The 23216-nt window shown below is 41.5% G+C and overlaps 1 protein-coding gene across 9 annotated transcripts in view; it reads right to left on the reverse strand.

Moving 5' to 3' along the window:
• fbrsl1 (fibrosin-like 1) overlaps nt 1–23216 on the reverse strand; it is a 285955-nt gene that overhangs the window by 149771 nt on the left and 112968 nt on the right. For all 9 annotated transcript variants that reach the window (XM_080894981.1, XM_080894983.1, XM_080894980.1 and 6 more), the window contains exons 3-4: nt 5269–5364; nt 656–691 (exon numbers count right to left, since the gene is read on the reverse strand). In XM_080894981.1, the coding sequence (XP_080751107.1) occupies nt 656–691; nt 5269–5364 (132 nt within the window). The remainder of the gene's footprint in view (nt 1–655; nt 692–5268; nt 5365–23216) is intronic.

The following is a 23216-nucleotide window of genomic DNA, read 5'->3' on the forward strand; positions in this document are numbered from 1 at the left end:
AGAACACAAATTTACGGTTCGAGAATGCACTGGGGCAAGGCAACAGATGCTTTCAGGGGATAAAAATAGTCCTGTAGTGACAATTTGTGAGCTAGTTTATGTTCAAAAGGTTTGAGCTGATGTTTTCTTAGGTGGCACTAAATAATCCTCTTGGGCACCTTTACCTTGAACAGGCGACATGTTCCAAGATTAAAAAATAACTCTCTAACTACCTCTTATTAGCATGCAGTCACTTCCAAAAGTCCACGGGACAGTTTTCACTGTAACATGCATACATGCAGCCTTCCTGCAGTGAAAAATGGATTTATAGCACAAAAGCAAAAGTCTTTTTAAGCATTTTTTTCATATGTGTGAGCAGAAACATCCATCACTGACAGTCACTGGAGGAAGATATAAAACTCTGACATCGAAATTGTAGCTCAGGCGAACACAGCGCTGATCAATGCCAATAAAACGAGGCCCTTTTTGCCAAGGTAGCATAGGACACCTTCCTGCAATTTAATCAGTCAGTCAGCCAGAATTAATGTTCCTAATATCATGATTTCTCCATTACTCTATTTAACATAATTAAAATGTCGAGCGCCGGGGCCATAAAGCGGGTCGTTGGAGATTGTAATTCTGCCGTAAAGCTATGAAGCATGAAAATGTCACTTACCGAGTAGCCACGGCCTGACAGCGAGTGAGTGGAACTCTGTAGGGAGAGAGAGGAGAACAGGGATGACCTTTAAGGAGTGTTTCGCTCGCTCACGCTGACATGATGAAGCAGCGTAGCTTTAATATCAGTATTCACATTAACCTTTTACCCGCCCTACCATGCACCCCACGCCTGCTCACTTTGCTACCATTCATTCTGTTCTGAACAACAGGGGTAGCTGGTCTAAAAACAAAAAGTCCCATACTACAAATACACCGTGGAAAACATGGTCCACATCTGTGTAAATACAACAGTGAGATACTGGGTGTACTGGTCTGTCCTCATAATGCGCTGCAGTGCTACATGTGAAAATTAAGTATCATTTATTGGCTTGAATTTAGTTCCCATAGACGTCAACAGACGAATGAGAGGGACTCCATCACCTTCATCAGGAGACAAATTAAAAAACTATTTGATACAGGAATTATTTTATAGCTGAAGATTTTAAGTGTCTGTTTAGTGCTAAAAAAAACTCCTTAGATTAGGAAGAGCACCACAACAAGCTTTCTTTGGATGACTGGGCAGATATTTCACCATCGGTAAATATGGTGCATAAAAATAAGAGCTAATTTCCAAAATCATAGTCTTTCATAGCCTAACATTTTCAGTGTTCCCACCATGTTCATCTCTATAAAAAATAAAGAAATCTCTGTATGCATGTGTGTTGTTTGAATTTCTCAACAACAGTCTATCAGGTCCGACACGAACTTGTTGGGAAGGTGTCATTGTGGGGTCCTGCGGATTAGGGTGAGGCCGTTCTATGTCATCATCCTTGACCTTTATGCTGATGCACTCTTTTGTGTCCACACAATGACACCATTTCAGGTAACATAGTTTCTAAATAACAGCGCACTGTCAATGACATCAAACGACAACAGGCACTCACTAATAATAAAGGGATCCATGCATCAGTGCGTTCTCTACGTTTCTATCAACTTTTCTTCTAAGCAGCTTCAAATTTGGCGAGTGTTTGAATGAGGGACGGCCTCTTTTCAGGGCCTTCTCCCTGTTGCTAGACAACAGTGATTTGTAACCTCACGATGTCACGATGAGGTCACGAATTCCTGTCACTAGATTTGTCACCCATTTAAATAACGTGTCTTATATATGAAGCTCTATGAGCAAAAATTGATCTGTTGTCACAGATCAAAGTCATCCTGCACACTGGAACGTCATCCTTTGATGATGCTGACATTCTTGTGATGGTGGACAGAGTTACAAAAGAAAGAAAGTGTAAAAATTATACACAGTGCCCATCAATTTTATGAGGTCTTTTACTTGTCTGTGTTTTATCTGTCCCTTTTTTATTCAGGATAAATATCTCTTTATGCAGTAAGGGACGTGTTTCGGCCCATTTAACTCCCGTGCTTTCTAATGCAGTCCTCTAAATACTGAACAAGAGCAGTATGGAGGCAGAAAAGGCTTGGTTTTGTTCTGTTCTCTTGCTCTGTCTGTCAGCGCCCAGCACGAATACCAATCTCAAAATCCCTCCCTCCACTTCCACTTTTCACTGCTTTTATTCCTCTGTCTAGATTGGCAATTTCTCCCCCCTGGTCTCTGGAGGAGACTTTTCTGCTAGACCAATTTCATCCATAGGTCCACCTTCAATCCAAAACGACCTCCCCCACACCTTCACCGTACCTGCCTCCCTTGTTTTGCACCCTCGCAATGTCCCTCATCCATTCTCCCACACCTGCTCAAAGCATCAGCCCTTGTCAACGCCTGTGTGCCCGTCTGATTTGCAGGACGGCTCCTGTGGTGACGATTAGGGAGGAGTCCTGCTGCGAACCGGAAAGTAGGCTCTGTGGGAATCAAAAGGCTATTCCCACTCTGCTCAACCTTTCTGCTATCCTCACTACCGCAACCAGAGAGGAGGCCAGAGTATGGGGCGTAAGAGCCGAACGGAAGGCAAAAATATGTGGATAAAAAAGGCCAAAAGCGTGTTTCAAGGAAAATGCGGTCTGTTGTTTATATGTGTGCGTGTTGTGAGTGCGTTAAAATGTGTGTAAGTTCATGTGTTTGTGTGCGTAAGTGCATATGTGCATAGGTGGAGTGAGGCCAAGGCCATTTGGAACTAGCCTTACTATGTCGAGTTCATTCAACTTGCAGCATTCTGAGTAGAAAGAGAGGCTTATTTAAATGATAATGAGGGACAATCCATTGGATTTAGTGCTGGTGAAGGGAGAAAAAGAGGGGAGGGAAAGGGGGATCCATTAAAACGCCAGTGGTTCATAAGCCATAGGGTCGGCATACAGCTAAACACTCTCTCTTAAAAGCCATTATACATGGCTCTCAATGGATTTCTGCAGTGCTTAGGACTTCAAAAGGATTTAAGAACCCGCCCCCGAGAGAGAGAGTGTTGGGGGAGGGAGTAGGACAAGTATGTGTGTGGTGGCGATGGTGGTTGGTGGCGAAAGAGATGGGGCGGATGCTGGCGGCATTTAAGGGTTAACTAAACAGCCCCGGAGAAGAAAAATGTTACTAAATCCACCCCCTTATCCTCTCCCAATTTCCACGCCCCCTCCTCCACTCTTCCTGCAAAAAAAAAAAGAAAGAAAGAAAGAAAGAAAAACATGGCGTTAAAAGGGGAGGGTCCTGTCCATCTTCTCCTAACCCAGACTATTGGTTTTTTACCGTTGCATGAAGGCCAGGAGGCGGGCCAATCACTACTAGTTGGACAATAATAAGAGAAAGGATGTGAACACGTATGCCCTCTGTGGCTGGAAAATAAGGTGGGTGGGTGGGTTTGGGTGCATGTGGGTGGATATGTTGGTGAATACAGTTTGGTTTTCGAGACGCCGACAGCAGCACAACTGCCACCCCCTCCTCTGCAGGACACAGTTACAGTGGAACCCACCCCCTCTCCCACCTCACATTTCCCTAATCCCTGCGTGGCTTAGTGCAGGGGCCCTACTGCACTGCAGGCACAATTACCTAGTCAAAATAAACAGATAAAGACCCGACCATGGCAATGAACAAACAGCATGCCCTGCATTTTTTCCTTTTTTTTTTTTACCCCCTGCTCACAAATTGATGCATGACTGTTTTTACAGGCAGGCGGGTGCGTCCGCATGTCGCATTTGTCTCCGTTTCCTTTGGCGGTAAGACAAGAGAAATCCATTTTACTTGTTGCCAATGCGGCATCATTAGTTAAGAGCTCTTAAAGCTGGGGAACCACTTTGATGTGGTGGAGCGTATTTTATGAAAATTAGCAGAGCTCTCAGTGCGGTGGTGGAGATTTCATGGAGCTGAAAAAGTAAGAGATATAAGGGAGACAATGACACGCTGTGTGTCACGTCCAGGCCTTCACCGGGTGGAATACAGCCAGCGAAGAAACACGAAAAGATGGAAGGAGAAAAAGAAAGATAAAGACAGGCAGAGGAGGAGAGATGGATTGATATAGATGGCGTGGCTACAGCGATCAACGTCTGTGCACCATTTATTTGGCAGCAGATTAGAGAGACATGCCACATCTAACACCGTCGTCGATTACAGCGTGCAATTTTCAACCGTGTTCTCCCCCCACCCCTCGCCATTACAGCAAGCACCACCACTTCCACCGCCCCCCTTCGTTCATGCCCCCTCCTTCTTAGTGCTTGTCGCATATCCCTGTCAGAGCTGTCAACAAGCGTTGGGCTTTTATCTGACAAGCCCGCCTCTTCCTCCTGACTTTTTCATTAAAAGACAGCCTTTTACACAAATTCAAGAAAAACAGTGCGGAGGGGGGATGCATGAGAGAAACTGAGCAGCGAGGCTTAGAAAAAAGAAAATGAAGATAGGAAAAAATTAGGCTGTTTTTTTTTCACGAGACTGAATTTTCGGTTGGAAATATGAATAACTTAAAACAATGTATTTAATAAGTTCTTTTAAATCTTTTTCCTTCCCATCATTTCAACCCTGCTGGAAAAGGAAGCTGCACATTTTCCTTCTCCTTCTTCCTCTTTCTCTCGCTCCTCCTGCTTTAGTCAGCTAAATGAACAGTCTGATTGAATTTAGTTAGGTTTGGGAGGCCTGCTTGACAGGCATTAGTTAGGAAGCATATTTCTACATTCATTTCAAATGAGCTGCTTGGGATTTTGCATAAATTCTCATTACTTCCCCTGTATTTAAATTGCATTATTTCATCCCTTATGCTGAACCAATGTCTGGTTTCCATTTTGCTTTGCCACCTACTCATCTTCTAAATGGGCTGGCATATGGATGCGGGCGCAGGGATAATTGGAACCGTTCCTTTAACTCGTTCCGTTCTGGGGTTGGTGAGGTCGACCCACACCTGGCTGAACCTGGTTATGTTTAAATTTAACTGGTCACGCTTCACGTAATGGCAAGCAAACTAGGTGATATTGTGTGACCAGTCCTTTCTATGCGCTGTTAACCAACTACCCTCGGGAGCTTGGAAAGAAAAGCATCTGGACTTCTTTAAGTTTTGGTGCAGAAGCTTTTCTTTCCAAGCTGCTTAGCCTACGATGACCTGGATGACCGAGAAGCTTCACAGACACATTAACCAACTAGCATTCTTCCCAACACAAAGAGGCTATCTGAGATTAGAGTTTGGGTCTCGTCTGTGGACTCACCTCACTGAGCTGCTCTTTGGAGTTGCTCCTGTGTGGTCGACTGAGTTCAGTCTCGTCCTCGCCAACTTTGACTGGATGAAGAGCCAAAGGTTTGATCTGCAGAACACACAAGACATGATGCCATCGTCTAAAAATGTAGTTATAGAATCGACCATGCCACTACTTAAAGACACTGACTTATTGTATTTTTTTTCAGAAACAAATTTAAAAGCTGCAACAGCTTTTTGCTGTAACAAGATGGCAAAGAGAAGAAGACTGAAATATTTACACAGACCAGAGAAAAACAACAATTTAAAACTATCTTGTTGAGAGCTAAGTGTACTTCATAACTGTGGTGGGCGCACATTTTAGTCTCACCTACTTTGTGTAATGCAACAAACTATAGAAACCTCTATTAATATTCATGCCATCTAAAATTGTACAGAAGGCTGGGTTGTTGATTGCTGATTGCCTTCTATCGCTGCATTTTCCAATTCAGTGTCAGCCCATGCAACAAGATCTAATAACACCAAACATTTAATCACGCTAGAAAGATTTTAGTTGTGCATTAGCCAACTTTATATCTGACTGACAGAAATGACACACAAACACAATAATTGCAAAGAAGACTAAAGTAAAAAACAAAAACAATACATTGCACACAATGGTACATGAGAAAAGAATAGCAGAACTCTGATCTACCTGCAAATATGTGAAATTTATTAACCCTTTAAGACCTACCATAGAACCAAGTCCGCCAGAGCTTATATTATATTTTTACATGCTGTGGAGCCATTTCTGGGAGCATTTCAAGTTGATATACATCAATACAACCATTATAGCCAAAATTTTAATAATATGCATTAAGTGCATAGTAATTACATAAATTGCAAAAAAGTGCAATAAACTACAAAAAATTTGAAAATCGTTTTTGTTTTCTTAACATATATTTCTAGTTAGAGAAATTTAAGAGAAACTGTAAATACAAAAAAGTTGCACAAAATAGTTTCCCACCACAGGAAATTTATTTTAAGTGTCTTCATAGTTTTATTTTTGAAATACACCAATTTTTATATACTGCAGGAAAAACGAAAATAAATATTAGAGTGCAAATTTGCAAAAAAAAAAACAGCATATGCATCAAAATAAACTATTTCCAGCAGTGCAATTTGAGTACTAAGCATCGCAGAAACGACACAGAAAGTCATAAAGTCAAACATAACTTTTAAAAACACCAGTATAGGCTCATAAGGCCCTGATGGTAAAAAAAACTACATTTCTGCAAAATGACGTCACTTCCAGTTTCGGGCAGGTCATGTCGGACATGCGAGAGTTCACGCTGATGGTCGTAGGAAGTGTTACAAACAGCTGATTGGATCGGCAAAGCCTGTTTCTGGAATATTATGTTTTTGTTGCTGCAAGTGCTTTTTATGCAGTTTTTGCAAAGCTATATGTGGAAGGAAACTGTGACCTAGGACAAGCTGATGACATAAGATCTAAGTACAACTCCTCCGGTTTCATATGCAAAAAAATTATTGCGCTAGCTCACGTGGTTGCAGAGCTACCGGGATTTAAAAATAGTTACACAAAACGGAGCGTGCCCGCTCTGACCGGCTTTAAAGGGTTAAAATACTTTTTCATTCACTTGGTTTCCTGTCAAACCGCAACCAGCAGTGGAAGTGGAAGTTTTTTTAATCATTTATAACAAGTCTGTTAAACTGTGTCTTATATTCCAGCTCATGTTATTTCCTCTAACTTAGTCGAATGTACTTTGAACCAGGTGACTATGTAAAGCACAGTCGAATAAAAATAGGTTCAACTGACCATGGAACACAGCCTTTCAAAGGAAATACAATGAGTGTGTGAGAGTCAGTTTATACTTTGGTTAAATGCAAAATCGAACTGGCTGCAACAAAAACACCTGGAACGCAAAACCTCAACCAACAGGTGCTGGTCGCACCAGCCAGCATGGGTAATGCAGCAGGGCAAATTAAGTAAACACAACTGTGCTGGGTTTACTTAATTGAAGGGATCAGTGCAAATGCAGTTGCTCCGTGTTGAGCTTGACTGATTTATTTAACTATAAGTCTAGTCAGCATAGTTCAGCTTGAGTGAAATAACATTTCCTTCTTGATCACATACTGTACATTAGATAATGTGAGGACACACCCGATCATACTTTGGGTAGGCAAAATTAACCAGGACAGAATAGCTCTGACCTGTAATATCCTTACCTTGGCTGAAAAATGAAAAAGCAAATAATATGCTGCTGGACTAAAATTCCAGTCCAGCCCAGTTCCTCAGTTAGCTCTAAAAGCTCCATAAGCTAACTTTAAAAGGCCGGAATGACCAAGCAAAAACTTAAAGGTAACGTGAACTATGAGTAGATAATACTGCAGACAATGTTGACATGTGTATAACATTTTAGAGAAAAAAAACTTACTATTTAGCACATACAGAATATCAAATAAAAGTTGATGTAATGTAAAATCATGGCGAAACCAAAACCTGACAGCCCTAATGCTAACATGGATGGTTTGCTTTATTGTAGGCCATCAAGTCCCACAGTTGGTGTGCAACCAAATTCCCAGCCAGATGGGAGGTTGGCGAGCTAAGCAAGGAAGACTGTGTGCTGCTGCAGGATCAGCCAATCACAATGTCCCGTGCTGCTTCCCCACCTTGGAGTACAGCAGCAATGGCCGCGGGGTGTAATCCATTTGACTAGCAGTTTGCGTGTAGCAGCTCCCCCGGTGGCAAGTATGGTGTCTGGCCCCGGTCTCCTGATCTCCACTGTAATTTAAGCAGATCACTGCTACAATTAACCTTTCCCGGTAAATATCAATTATGGCCCCCGGCTGGGCTAGAATTAAAAGGGTCATCAGCTAATCTGACAGGTCCTGTACGGTACCACCTGGCTGGGAGAGAGGGAGGGAGGCAGGGCGGCAGAGAGAGAGAATGTTTGTCTACCCTTGTGCCCACCAGCTCACAAGCCAAGTAGACACAATTCCCTTTTAATTACCCTGCTGCCGCCAGGGCAAGCATGCTGATTGGCCAAGGGGCATTAGCATCGTGCTGAGGTCAATAGTGACAGGATAGGGGTAGGGTGGGGTGAGCATGGAGGAGCAGTGGGGGGGAGCTGCCGCCTAGCAATCAGGGTGTAGAAATGGAAGGAAGAGAGACCTGGCAGGTGGGCCTAATTAGGTTTGACTTCCACCTCTACCCGCCTCTCCCTCGGTCTCTCTCGCTCTCTCTCAACTAGCTGTCAGCCTAATCACTCCTTGAATCTCAAAATAGATGGTGGCCCTTTTGATTTCCTCCTCTCAAGGAGAGCACAAACAGAGCAATCCTCCTTGGCAGGGAGGCAAGCACGTCAGTAGAGACGGAGCGTCGAGGTACAGCCACAGTTGTGTTGCTGTCAAGTGCTGGCGCTGAATACTTTGTTTACTCAGCATCAGCGTTGCTGACACATTCCCAAAGTGCCCAAAGTGCTTCCGTCTCCTCAGGGACTTTGGGGTTACATTTCCCAGTCAGCAATCAATTTGGCTATTGATCAAAACACAGCTTCTAATTAGGCACCTAGGTTAATGATGTAGCGTGCAAAGACCGTTCCCCAACCTGCTGTTCAATTGCATGGGATAGCAATTGATCTAGGCAGGAATTCACCAACTCTGACAAGGGATTGGCAGCTTGGACTGCCTGTGATTAAGTGAGGGACTAATTTCCTGTCTGGGGAGGTGCTTAATTGGCCCTAAACTCCCAGCTATATAGCTTTCATGTTTTTTTCCCCCTTTTCTTTTGTTGTATACTCATTAATGTTAAAGGACGAGTTAGTAAGCTTGACAATGGGACTAATTGTCTTTGCTAAAATTCAACTGCTTGCAAGTGGTGACAAAGTCCAAGGTTATAACTATTCTCTATTCCTAAATGATGTCTTTAAAATCCACTCTGGGCAAAACAGAAAGAAAACACTGTTATCACTGCTTCGAAATGTCACATAGTTTTTGTGAAAATAAACTTTATTTAGGTTTGTTCCAGACAGTATTAGGGGAAGGCTAATCAGGCTGTAGCAGCAACTAAATGTTCTTATTGTGATGCTATGTGAAGTGTGTAGAAACTGTGAGCACAGTCATGTAATACAGACTAGCTGAAAAAGTAATTAATTATAGTTACTAGTTACTTCTTCAAAAAAGTAACTGAGTTAGTAACTGAGTTACAAGATTCTAAAAGTAATGAATTACTTGAAAAGTAACTATTGTGTTACTTAAAAAAATGTTTAACCCTCTGGGCTCCAGGGTATAACTGGCCATTTTTAACCACTTTTGATTTTCCCTCCACATTTAACCTTTAAAAAATATTTACTTTGCCTTGTTTGGTGTCATTCTTTTCAGCACAACCTCACGTTTCTGAATTTATGGTTATGTTTTCATTTTGACACACCGTATTAACACAACTGATCTAAAATCACAGAAAAAACATAAAAACCGAGTAGAAAAAGATATATTTTTACTGCAACCATCACAAACATGTTTAATGAATCAAATTTCATAACTTTAAATGCAAATATAAATTGTCAATTTTAAAATCATATGCACAAGTTTTGCAAACAACAAAGTTATTTGCAGCTATTTACCTTTTACCCTCTTTTTTTTTATAACCATTTCAAACTATTTATATAACAATCAGGTGTTCTGCATTCAATATGTACGTCTTTCTCTCTCTCCCTCTCTCGCCGTCACCCCTAAAACTTCCCCCTCTTCCCCCTTCATGTTGTCATATCATTGTTTGATTGGTCAACATGGTACATTTTTCCACCAACACAAAAGGGCGTTTTTTTGTTTTGTTTTGTTATTTTTTGCTCAGAGAGTGCTCGCTGCGCTGTCCTTAGACGTTAAACGAGACGAAGCTATTGAGGAAAAAACGCCGCGTATACATTGTTTATCATCTACATCATGGTTTTACGTGGCCTATCAACACAATTTAAAAAAATATTCTTCCTCAGTCAAACAGCAGCACTCATGCAATTGTTTTGCCTCCTTAGCTCCAGGTGTTGTGCTAGACAGTGATCGTGATCACCGTCCGCAGCTGCTTAAAGCTGTAGCGCCCAGATTACTTACAGCTACTTCCTGCAACTGATATAAGGTGCGGTAAGCTGAACACAGCTTCAACCGTCTGTTTGTTGAAAAATAGTAACGTGACCGCATTCTCTTGTTAGTAACGGTATTGTAACAATAGGAATAGTAATTAGTTAGATTACTCGTTAGTGAAATAAGTAATGCCGTTAGTAACGCCGTTACTTGTAATGCCGTTATAACCATCACTGGTCATTTGATGCAGGGCTGTATTAGCACAAAATCATATAGCGTTAATACCAAACGAGCAGCTCGTGAGTCTTGACTATAAATTCTACATTTGGCAGCTCTTAGTGAAAACTGCAGGGATAACTAATTATTCAAAAGTGTTTTTAAACTTGACTTTTTTCATCCATCCATTTTCTTCCACTTATCTAGGGCTGGGTGTAGGGGAAGCTAGCTAAGCAGAGATCCCAGACCCCCATCTCCCCAGCCACCTCCTCCACTTTATCCAGGAGTACACTGAAACGTTCCTAGACCAGCAGAGATATAGTCTCCTCCAGCGTGGCCTCCTTCCTGTAGGACATCCCTGCATCATCTCACCTAGAAGACCCAGGAGGCATCCTTGTCAGATGCCCAAACCATCCAAAAATTGCAAATGCAACCTGCCTCTCACTGTCACGCTTGTGATTGCATCTGAATGACGCCATTAAGACCATTAAATGACCAGCATCTGAATTCCAGACAACAGAGTTAATGAAACCAACAATGAGCAAACAACAATGCTACGTATCCCATATCTGAAAAGGATGCAGTAATGTGTGTGTGAGTGAGACTGGGGAGATGACTTAAGACTACAGAGAGAAGAGAAATAGGAGGAAAAAAACACAGCTTCACTTAGCTGGCCTGTGTTTTACATGAATAATGTACTGGAAATTAGCTCCATTAGTCTCGGTATTGAACATGTCTGCAGACCATCTCTGGAGGTTGCTGCTCTGTGCTCTTTAATTATCTTCAAAAGGCCCTCCAGCATCTTAATTTCCCCCCAAGTTGAGTAGGGCCGACGTGGGTCTCCTCATTTATACTACTCTAACCCTGGGTGAAGTCGCAAAGCCCCTCTGCGTAGAAAGGGTTAGACATAGATGGACATAGTAGTGGCTCATATCTGCTCAGGCTTGGCTAAGTTTCTTTTTCCATTCACTCTTCCGCCCTCTTCCTGCAGTGTCTATCAATCGGCAGCTTGTCAGCAGGGAGCTGGCAGGAGGCTCGCGGGTGATGCTTTGTTGTACTGCTCCTTTGATCCTCCCTCCTTCTTCACCTTGCAGGGGGTTTTATGGGGGCATCGAATGACTGCGTGGTCTCCCACCTTTTCCCTCCTTGAATCAAAGAAGCTGTTAGCTCTGCCCTCGATTTTCCTCTCCTTGCTCCAGTTCCTCTGTTCGCTCTGCCTTGTCTCTCCCTAGCCTGCCGTCACCTGTCAACAGTGCTGAGGGAGGCTGTGATTTGGCCTTGTTCCAGTGTCAGTCCTCATTACCCTAAGATCTTGGACCTTGCCTCCCACACACACTCCCTTCTTTCTGCTATTCTTCTCTACGGGCTTCCCCTGCACAGAGTGAGGAGGAGATGAGGGGCAATACAAGAAGGCCTGAAGATGACTGATAGAGATCCTTCCTCTAATTTGTTCTGAAAAGTGTCCTGCGCAAAGGACCCTCACCCCCATTAACCCAACAACAGGCTGCTACCGCTGCTCAGGGAGCACATGTGTGTGTGCGTGTGTCTATCTGGGATCGTGTATGTGTGTGAGGGTGGCCCGGTGGTGCGGCAGGCAAAGGCACCTCCGCGCTCAGTGCCGAGCTCCGGCACCGGCTCAATCTATCGGCTCATTATCCCTCCCGCCCAAGCTGGGGCGCAGACAAGTGCACTTTAGGGCCACAGGCCAAATTGATTCATCTGCCTTCATTTTCTTCAGGCGCAGAAGTGGCAGCTGCTTGGAGGCAGGGAAAGGAGCTATAAGATGGTGAGACACACAGACAGGAGAGAGGCAAGGAGAGAGACTCTGTACGCGAGTGAGATAAAGGAAGGATGCATCGAGAGAGAAAGAGAGGTATTCCTGACTTTGTTCCTCATCCATGCGTTATTTCACTTTCCCTCTCTCTCTCCCTCTACAGCACAACCAACACCTCCCTCCCTTGAATCGCTATCAATACATGCACTCACTCCCCCACCAAGTCCCAAGTTGGAAATTAGCCCAAGGACAAGCAAGTGGATTTACTACAGGGAGCGCAAATGGATTTTTGCTTTTATTTTGACGAGTCCCAGTGTATCCATTACAGCTTTTAATCATACATTATTCATAGAGCTCACTTTATAATAAATGACCACATAAAAAGGGATACACATATTATACAAGTCCTAAAATGCCCCCATAACGCTGTCTCCTACTGCACTCAGAACTACATCACATTTGTAAGCTGGTTTACAAATACGAGCCTGTGATGGTGTTTCCATTCCAAGCGCCGACGCCAGGACACGACAAGAGTCGGCAGATTAAAAGCCACGCTGCATATAAATGAGGTACTGTGCAAACAAATGAGAAGGTGTGACCTATTAGCCATTTGTGTCCTCTGCACAAAATTGCAGTGTAGAATGCAGCCGAGTGTAAAGCTAACAGGGGTGGCCACTGCAACCGCCCCGCACTGTAACAAAGCAGTCAACCTGAAAGCAGAGCCACCTACTCGGCCTGATTCCCAGCCAACGGGGACCTCAGGAGAGCCTGAGTGTCCCGCAGGGCCCCATCTAAAACAGATGAACTGGGGAGAAGAGCATTCCCTCTGGGCCCTGGGTCTCTCCAATCACTCTCACCATATGCCTCCTGGGGGAGTGAGGGAACAAGGCAAGAGAGGAGGAAGGGGAGGTGCATCTGCTCCCAAATACGAACCTATCCCTCAGCACCTGTCCCCGGGGTTCACTGACAACTGCAACCAACAGACACACACACACACACCTTACCTGTCATCCAAGACCATAGGAACAGTATCTGTCCTGAACAGATGAGCCCCTTACAGCGGAAACACCCCAGCCCCCTCCTCTCCCTCTCAACTCTCACTCCAAGGCAACCATTTCTCAAAGCTACAAACAACAATTAGGAGGATGATGTCAAAATGCTAATGATGTTATTGGAAGGAAAACAAGGAAGCAGTGCTGTGGATCTGCGTCTTGCTCTCCAATTGTGAAGCCTCTTCTTTATTTCTTGTTTTTTTGCGAGACACGCACAGCTTCCACTTCGGTGTACAAAGGTTCGCAAAGCTCTTATGCATGCTTACAAGAAAAATTCAAATGGTGATCATATTGGAGGCTGCTTATTTTTCCCCAACTTGCATAATCATTTGCAAGTCAAAGTTCACTTTGACTTTCAAAAAAAAAAAGAAGAAAAAGGGCACGTTCAAAGTCTCAGTAAACCAATTTCAGGTTGTGGTACATGCTGCTGGAAATGCCACATTTGCACTTTGTGTTCAGCTAAACCTTTAGGAGCGTAAGAGAGAAAATGATTTATTCATTCATTTTCAGGTGTGTGTGCCTTTACAGCCGTCTCAGCCGTCCTTTCCAATCGCCAAGTTAAAGTGAAAATAGATCTGTATTCTCTCCAACAGATCAGAAAATAAGAATAAAAATTAACTGTTTACACGTAACATTGTGTCTCTCAAACAGAGATGTGTGACTGATTGGAGGCATTTTCACTGCAGAACATATGTTACAAATGAGTTCCTTATGTCTTAGTTACATCATAATTCAGTATTGTAAAAGATACATGCAGTAAATAAAGAGGGCTTTTTGCCTATAGTGAGTGTTGACTCTAATAACGGTAGGATGGAAAATTGTGCCGAAGGTTTTGAGTGGAATGGATTTATCACTTATGACTCTCAACTACATCGCCCTTAAGTGGACAGAGATAAGACTGGTGTAAACAGTCTTATCAGCTGATAAGAGTCTGTTGGCGGGACAGCTCAGTGGTCCAGACAGATGTCGAAATGACACACGGTGTTTGGCTACACACGGAGATTTTCACAACTTGAATTCACAAGTTAACTGAAAATCAAAGCCAGAACTGCTCTCTGTAAATATGAAGCAAATCCAGATGAAGGTCACGCAATAAACAAAAGTACTGACAGCAGTTATCAGTATTATCATTAATGTATAACATTCTAGTCACTGCTCTCAGCCTAACCCCAGTTTCTTCAAAGATCAAGTTATTTTTTAATAAATGACTTGATTTCTACATTTTAATTTGCCTCTGATAAATTACACACAGGGCACTGTGCACCACTGATCCATGGGCAAAGACCATTCAGCTGCCGTGAAACCATTAATTATTTTTTAACACTTGAAAATGATCTTATTAGTTGTAAAAATTACATTTTTGGAAGTGCAACATTCACACTCTCTCCTGTGTCTGCACCTGATAACTTTGTCACCCTCACACGTACTATAAGAAATGTTTAATTTCCTCTAATGTAATCTGAAATAATTATCAGTTGAAGCTGACATTCGCACTGCAAAAAGGCTCCTTTTAACAAATTCACCGAAAGCACACACACACACGCGCGCATGCACACACACAACTTAAAATACCTATCACTCACTGCAGCATAATTAAAACACTGAAGATGAGATTGTTGGTTAAAAGGAAATGAGCAAGTCATTAAAAGATAGACAGTTGAAGAAGAGTCCTAAACTTTTAGTTGGTTTAACTTTAGACTGTGTTCTTCAGTTGGTTGGGGCAATAGGTCATTAACAGGAATATCATATTTTCTAATCAATATGTGGCCAACCAGCACGGGGCAGAGGATGAGCTATGGGACTGCATAAAGGGAAAGTATAAAATGAGTAATATTTCTGAATCATGCTCTTGTGCTGGGTCTCTGGATTTAAAATTAGTCCCCTTTCAAGAGCTGTGACCAAGAAGCTGATCCCAAATGATCTTAACTGTATCTTGTTTATTTGTTTAGTGTGTAAACCTTTTACTTTACAGCTGACATACATATCAGCGCCAGTATGCCTGTAATAAGAATCTATTCTGCAACATAATATATTATTATGAGTATATTCATGGGGCTCCAGTTACAATGAACAGCAGCAGAAGCTAAGACAGCTCACAGGAAAACTAACCGCCAAAGCCAGTTCAAGAATCTTAAACCTAATAACAGACAGACTCAGGAGAACAAAGAACACACAATGTTTGAATTTTATTCAGAGCTAACTATGAGGCAATAAAGTGAAGAAAAAAACACGAAGAAGCTGTGTAATATTTGGACATTTAAGTCCTGGTGCTGTAGCAACGTATGCTAGAGCTAACCTGTGAGACTTGTGAGGAGGTGAGGCATGTCATCAGAGGTAACTGAAAGTTAAGAGGAAAGAGACAGAAAGAGGGAGTTTTCGAAAGAGAGAGAGGTGAGGTAAATGGAAGGATTCGCGAGGTAGTTTGCAGTCAAAGAGTGTGAGAGAGAGACCGGGAGAGACAGCCAGAGTGCTCTGGGCTTTTTAATAGGAGGCAGATGCAACACATGTAATGAATCAGCTTCGGTTCGACGCTGCTTCCCTCTGATGTCTGAGCGCTGGCCCTGCCCTTGGAAAACTTCTGGGACGTTATCTCATGCCTGCATAGCACACAGTACCAGTAAATTTTGCAGGAAGTGTTATGTGTTAGATGAAGGTGGGGAAGGGGAGGTAGGAGTGCTGTGTGTATTGGCACACTCATATGCATTTATCTGTGGTATGTGTGTGTGTGTGTGTGTGTGCATGTGTGTAACTTTAGGTATTTGAAGAAGAAGAAGAAGATGAAGACTCGGGCAGCAGCTTAGAAAGGGCGCAGACCCTGACTAAAAACAATTGTCTATGTATATGTGTGTATGTATATGTGTCTATGTATATGTGTGTATGTATATGTGTGTATGTATATGTGTGTATGTATATGTGTCTATGTATATGTGTGTATGTATATGTGTCTATGTATATGTGTGTATGTATATGTGTGTATGTATATGTGTGTATGTATATGTGTGTATGTATATGTGTGTATGTATATGTGTGTATGTATATGTGTCTATGTATGTGTGTGTATGTATATGTGTGTATGTATATGTGTGTATGTATATGTGTCTATGTATATGTGTGTATGTATATGTGTCTATGTATATGTGTGTATGTATATGTGTGTATGTATATGTGTCTATGTATATGTGTGTATGTATATGTGTCTATGTATATGTGTCTATGTATATGTATATGTGTGTATGTATATGTGTCTATGTATATGTGTGTATGTATATGTGTGTATGTATATGTGTCTATGTATATGTGTCTATGTATATGTGTGTATGTATATGTGTGTATGTATATGTGTCTATGTATATGTGTGTATGTATATGTGTCTATGTATATGTGTCTATGTATATGTATATGTGTGTATGTATATGTGTCTATGTATATGTGTGTATGTATATGTGTGTATGTATATGTGTCTATGTATATGTGTCTATGTATATGTGTGTATGTATATGTGTGTATGTATATGTGTCTATGTATATGTGTGTATGTATATGTGTCTATGTATATGTGTCTATGTATATGTATATGTGTGTATGTATATGTGTCTATGTATATGTGTGTATGTATATGTGTCTATGTATATGTGTCTATGTATATGTATATGTGTGTATGTATATGTGTCTATGTATATGTGTGTATGTATATGTGTCTATGTATATGTGTCTATGTATATGTATATGTGTGTATGTATATGTGTCTATGTATATGTGTGTATGTATATGTGTCTATGTATATGTGTGTATGTATATGTGTCTATGTATATGTGTCTATGTATATGTGTCTATGTATATGTGTGTATGTATATGTGTGTATGTATATGTGTCTATGTATATGTGTCTATGTATATGTGTGTATGTATATGTGTCTATGTATATGTGTGTATGTATATGTGTCTATGTATATGTGTGTATGTATATGTGTCTATGTATATGTGTGTATGTATATGTGTCTATGTATATGTGTGTATGTATATGTGTGTATGTATATGTGTGTATGTATATTGGCCATTTATGCTGTAAAACTGTGTAAAGCTTGTCTCTTTATGTCAGGTGAATTTAACACAGCCAATGAAGATGTTATGACAGCAGTCTGGTTCTGCTCACCGGAGTCTATAAGCACATTATATCAAGATGAAGATGTAATGTCTTCTAATACAGACCAACAAGCCCAACTTGCAGCTAGATGAACTGAGGAATAGTTTACTGGGATACTAAATGGAGCAATGCAATCATGTAAGTTATTAGTTTCCATCATCCATCCATCTTCTTCCATTTATCCAATTCAGGGTTGCTGAGGGGTGATGGAGGGCTGGAGCCTATCCTAGCCGGGTACACCCTGGAAAGGCTGTCAGTCTGTCGCAGGGCTAACACAGAGAAACAGACAACCATTCACACCCATGGACAATTTAGAATGACCAGTTATTCTAACCCCACTAACTGCATGTTTTTAGACTGTGAGAGGAAGCTGAAGTACCCGGAGAGAACCTCCTGCAGGGGGAGAACATGCAAACTCCCCACAGAAAGGCACCCGAAGATGGCGAATTCAAACCCAGGACCTTCTTGCGCTGAGGCATCAGTGCTAACTACCATGCCAATTAGAAAGAAACTAATGACTTCAATGAAAAGTTCACCTATTATTAGGTTAGTTAGGTTAGTTATTATTAGTTTCTAATGAAAACGCCGAATTAAAATGTTCTTGACATAAGTTTTGTTTAGGATTTATTTTTTAAACAACAATTTAACAGCATAGTTTCACTATAAAAATGGATTCCACCTTATACTTAGTAACACTGTTTACAGGAAATACCCTTTGTATAGTTCTCTGTTATGTTTGTGTATTCTTGCAAAAGCAAGCTGCTTAAGTTAACATAATAGTTAATAGTTAATAAAAAAGCAGAAATCTTGTACTTTCTTGGAACCTCCTTTTGTGTAGATATCCTTTAAATAATCAATATACAAATAAGACATAAAATGGTAATTCTTTATATATATACATATATATAAAGAACAATATCCCAAAATCACAGTAATAAATAAAAACAAACACATATTTGGCTCATTCCTCCTCCTAAAGTGCCCTTATAGCCAAGTCGTTTTTCCCAAGGAAAGGATCATCGTTCTCTTTGGATGTGCAGTAAATTGGTAGATTGGTAACGCATTACGGTGCCGTCACACAGGCATTTATCTACCTCTACATACAGGCCTGCATACGGAATGTTTTAAATCCTTATAAGCCCAGATGCAGAAAGCATGCAGCCTGTGTACCTGACATGCAAAAATGTGAAGGATGGAGGGTCAAAAAGACAGTGAGAAGACAGAGTCATTTATAAGAAGAAGGAAATTGGGTGGAGGACCAATAGTAGATTAAAGTGGTAAAGAGAGAGGTAGAGGTTGGACAGAACTGTGGATTACTCCTCACAGAACTATAATGCACCTATGAAAAGAGTAAAAAGTATTTCAGATATGAAAGACGTCAGAAACAGAGAGTGGAACAGAGAAGGGAAGAGCAGAACCTAAACTATGCTAGAGGCTTCCTCCCTGTCATTTCGGTGTTTTGACTATGACATGTGTCTATTTGCTGTCAGTCCTATCATTCTTGCTTGGACCTGAAGACACAGGTTTTAAAAGAGTTTGAACAGGAGGAGGAGGAGGAAAAAGGGAGGAGGGAAAGCAGATAAGATGAGAGGATTCTAAAGCTTTGGGTTGGTATGGAAATCAGGTCTTGGAAAAGAAAAAAAGAAATGCTGAAAACCAGATGGGATCAGCCGTTGACATGACAGCATCGAGCCCTTGAGAGCGCAGATCTACTGCTCGTGCAATTACACGGTCGCATTTGCATCTATATGATCCCTCAAAATGCTGACATGTGTGGGGATTTGAGCGTTGCTATCTGTGAGTGCCTGTGCACTGTGTGTTTCTTTTCTGTGCGTTTGTGTGCGTGAAAGCATATTTGCAACATTAGCTGAGCTGACAGGCGCAGCTTGTTGAGGCTGTAGTTGGCAGAAGAGGATCATGTCAATTGTGTTAATAGGGATAATAGTTATTTAATAAGTGTACAAAGGAGGATAACTGTGCATTGTAATTAGCTAGGCCACTACAGCAAAGCTGCCGCTTATATCCGTCCATGATTAGGAACATATGGAACAGTCCACAGGATTTGACTAAAGTTTAAATGTAAATCTGTGCTGCAGAAAAGTGTTATACACTGATGTGGCTTAATTGAATACTAACCTGACCTCTTGTTGTTGTGGAATTGAGTGATTTCATTACCTGTCTGACTACATCATACAATGTCATGCAGCTGAATTATTTTATGCAAAGTATGCTGCTCTCCTTGTTGCTGAAGCTTTAAAATTGCAATATTTGTTTTGCTTGAAAAAAAATTCCAAGCGAGAGCAAACTGAGCTAAGGCAAATATTTGGCAACTGCGGAGGCCTGTTTCCATGTGGTATAATTGTCTTGTATTTTGCAGTTTAATGTGGATGCCCTGGATGATTCATGCATGAGCTCTCAGTTAACCTGCAGATCTTAAGATGCACAAACAAGATTAACATGTAGGAAGTTTCTGAAATGTTTTGATTCACACTAATTTTGGACATGAGACAACTGGTTTCAGTAGCACCCACATTTTCTTCAGTGCAGCACAGACATGCTTAATACGACACCGTGCACATCAACACATATACTTACGAAACTCTCGAGTTACAGGATACATCTCCGTGTCTCCAAGAAAGCACAATGCCAGCACTGTCTCTGTCATGTAAAGTGGCTTTGTTCAGACTTGTGCGTGTGAAAGTATGGATCGCTCACTTGCTTTCGTGGAACCAACTGATGTCAGTAACAGTCATTTAACACACAAACGCAATCTAGTTGTAAGAAACACAATGTGTAAAAGCTTGCAAATGAATGTCAAGAGCTCACAGCATATGAACTACCAAGTGGGAGAAGAAGGAGCAGGGAGGTGAGCAGTGAATGAAGAAATGACAGGAGGATGTTGGGAGGCTTATTGTCTCGAGGAGCGGCCCATTCGACCTTGGCAGGGTGAGAAGTCAGGGGCTTCGGCCTCCCCGGGCACATAGCTGCCAGGGTAATTGTGCCGTGATCTTGACCTTGCATTGCTTAAATTTTGCCCTCCGTTCTCTCGATCCCTCCCTCTTTCTTTATCTCTCTCTTTCCCTTGTTGAAGCTGAAGAGAAGCTCGGATCTGCTCTCTGCTCTAATGATGTCAGTTCCCCCGAGGAGGCGTCTGTCTGCTGAATCTCAACAGCTAGCCTTCAAAGTCCCAGGCTGGACCAGGGCCTGGCGGGAGGGCCTGGAGGATGATGGAGGAGGATCAACTACACGCAGTAACCCCAACCAGAACAACGGCATGACATTCTCCTGAAGACAGCGACAAAGGTCCTGATCCTCTTACCCTGCTAATGTTAATCAAGGCCCTCAACAGTTAAAACATAAGAACATAAGATTCACCATGCAAACAAAACAAGAGATTGTTCAAGGTCAGTGCACAAGTTTCATAATGTGAAGAACTGAACAGGTACGAACTTCGAACTGAGAAGTCCCTTAGATTAAAGCTAACCTCTTTGGATTGCTCACCAGATTTTGAACAAGCCTCATCGTAATAAGACATGGACAAAACGTGTTGTCACACATTACACCTGAAACCCATCCTTTGGGCTAAAATTAGTTTAGACTCACTATCTGTTTTCATTTTCACATGCTGTTTCGTTAGATTTAGACACTAACTACAGGAACCAAAACTCCTTTCACAAGGTTCAACACGTTTAGGAAGCTCCATTTTATCAGCTCCACAGCAGAAATAATACGTCTTCACCCCAAACTGCTAAATCTCAGAGTTTCTGTTCATCAGTTTTTTTGAATGGACAATAATGCATCTTCTAGGCTTTAAGTAGGTAAAATAGGTCCCCTAGCAGCCATCCCTATGGCAGTAAATTCAAATGACAAAAGCCACTCAGTGGATAATATAAACTCTTTAAACTCAAAAGCACAATGACTAAAAGTGCAATGCATGCTGCATTTTTGCCCCTTAAACCGTAAACAAATGCCTCTAGAAGCATATTTCATTATGAAAGCAGCCACGACAGTTCAGCTACTGTAATGTGTTTGGACTTTATCAGATAAAGATGCAGGAGATCAAATGATCTGCTGATCTTAAATCTCACTTAACCTAATCTGCTAACCAGCCAGGCCTACATATACAGGCTTTACGTTCATAATAAAGCAGCAGCGAGCTGGACAGAGCAAAAAAGTGGGCTACAGTCATCAAAGTCTGCGTTACAATTACCTGTGCTCTGCTTTGACAACAATCACAAAAAAACTTGGATCAGAAACTCCTAAATTCCTGTTTAAGACTATGCTACAACATTGCCAAGTAAGAAGCTTAATAGCTGCATCAGACACACTCAATAGACGACAAATATTATTTTTCAAAGGATGGTGCCGATTGCTTATGAATGACTCATGCATCAGCCCATTCTCAACTTTGATGATGCAAACGCATTACACATATACTTACAGCTATATTAGATTTAACAATCCCAGTCCACGAGGGCCGGTGTCCCTGCAGGTTTTAGATCTCACCCTGGGTCAACACACCTGAATCTCATGATTAGTTCATTACCAGAACTTCAGGACATGTTGAGAAGGTAATTTATCCATTTAAATCAGCTGTGATGGATCAAGGACACATCTGAAAGGGACACCGGCCCTCGTGGACTGGGATTGGGGACCCCTGATTTAGATGATCATAACCTTTCAAAAAACCCAGGAATTGTTTTAAAGCTTAGAACCACTTTAGCATACAGTCTAGCTATTGAATTTCATCAAAGGGAGGGAGACAGTGGACCCAATCACATAAATCTATAGGGTAGCAGTAGTGTGAGGAAAACTACTCCCATAAGCCCCCACTCCTTCTCCAGCTCCACCATTACCTGTCTGCGATTTCTATCACAGTGCTGTTCAGTGAATCTCTGCTAGAGCCATTGTCACAGAGATAGTAAAGCTGTCTGTCTACTTGACCTTCCAGGGATAGAAAGCTTTTTATCCTCCGCTTTTTTTCATTCTCTTTATCTTTGTACATTGCAGCAGCTGCAAGGCCAAAGAGCATGTTTGCCTGGAATTTCAATACTAAGTGAAGTTGCTTTGAATGCAGCATCTTATGGCGATCAAAAAGCTCTAAGATTAATTTCTATGCCACCACATGGGCAAACAAATGCTAAGAGTTGAGTTTTTCTTAGCAATCACTATATATGTGTATCTTCACTGTGGATTAATGTGTAGGATTATTACAGGTGTATATTTATCTACCAGGGTCAGTGCTGCAAAAAAACATGTGCTTTGAGTTCACTAAGTCTTAGTCTCGTATCCTTAAGAAAAATGTCACAACTAAAGTTAAATGGATGACTTCATAAAACCCCCCAAAAGTAAACAAGCACCGGCACACACACTTAAACAGATGTAATACAGTTTATAATGCTCTCCTTTGCAAAGCACTTGGTGACAAATAAAGCAGCTGAGCAACATACTGAGCTACTTCTTTTGTGAGTTTGCCATCCTGCAGCTAAACTTCAACTCCACCAACAATAGTTCTTGTTCTCGATCCAGGTTTAGGAGACCAGCACATGAACCAGTCGTCCACCTTTCAAGTCTGAAAATAAGGTTTATAGAGTAGCTGAGCCAGCTAAAGGTATAAAGAGTTAGGAGCCTCTATAGTGAAGTTATGGAATATTAATTTATTAATTTATTTATTTGTACCTTATATTTACAAAATGGTTCA

Source organism: Rhamphochromis sp. 'chilingali' (assembly GCF_963969265.1).
Source record: "Rhamphochromis sp. 'chilingali' genome assembly, chromosome: 10".
Taxonomy (NCBI): domain Eukaryota; kingdom Metazoa; phylum Chordata; class Actinopteri; order Cichliformes; family Cichlidae; genus Rhamphochromis; species Rhamphochromis sp. 'chilingali'.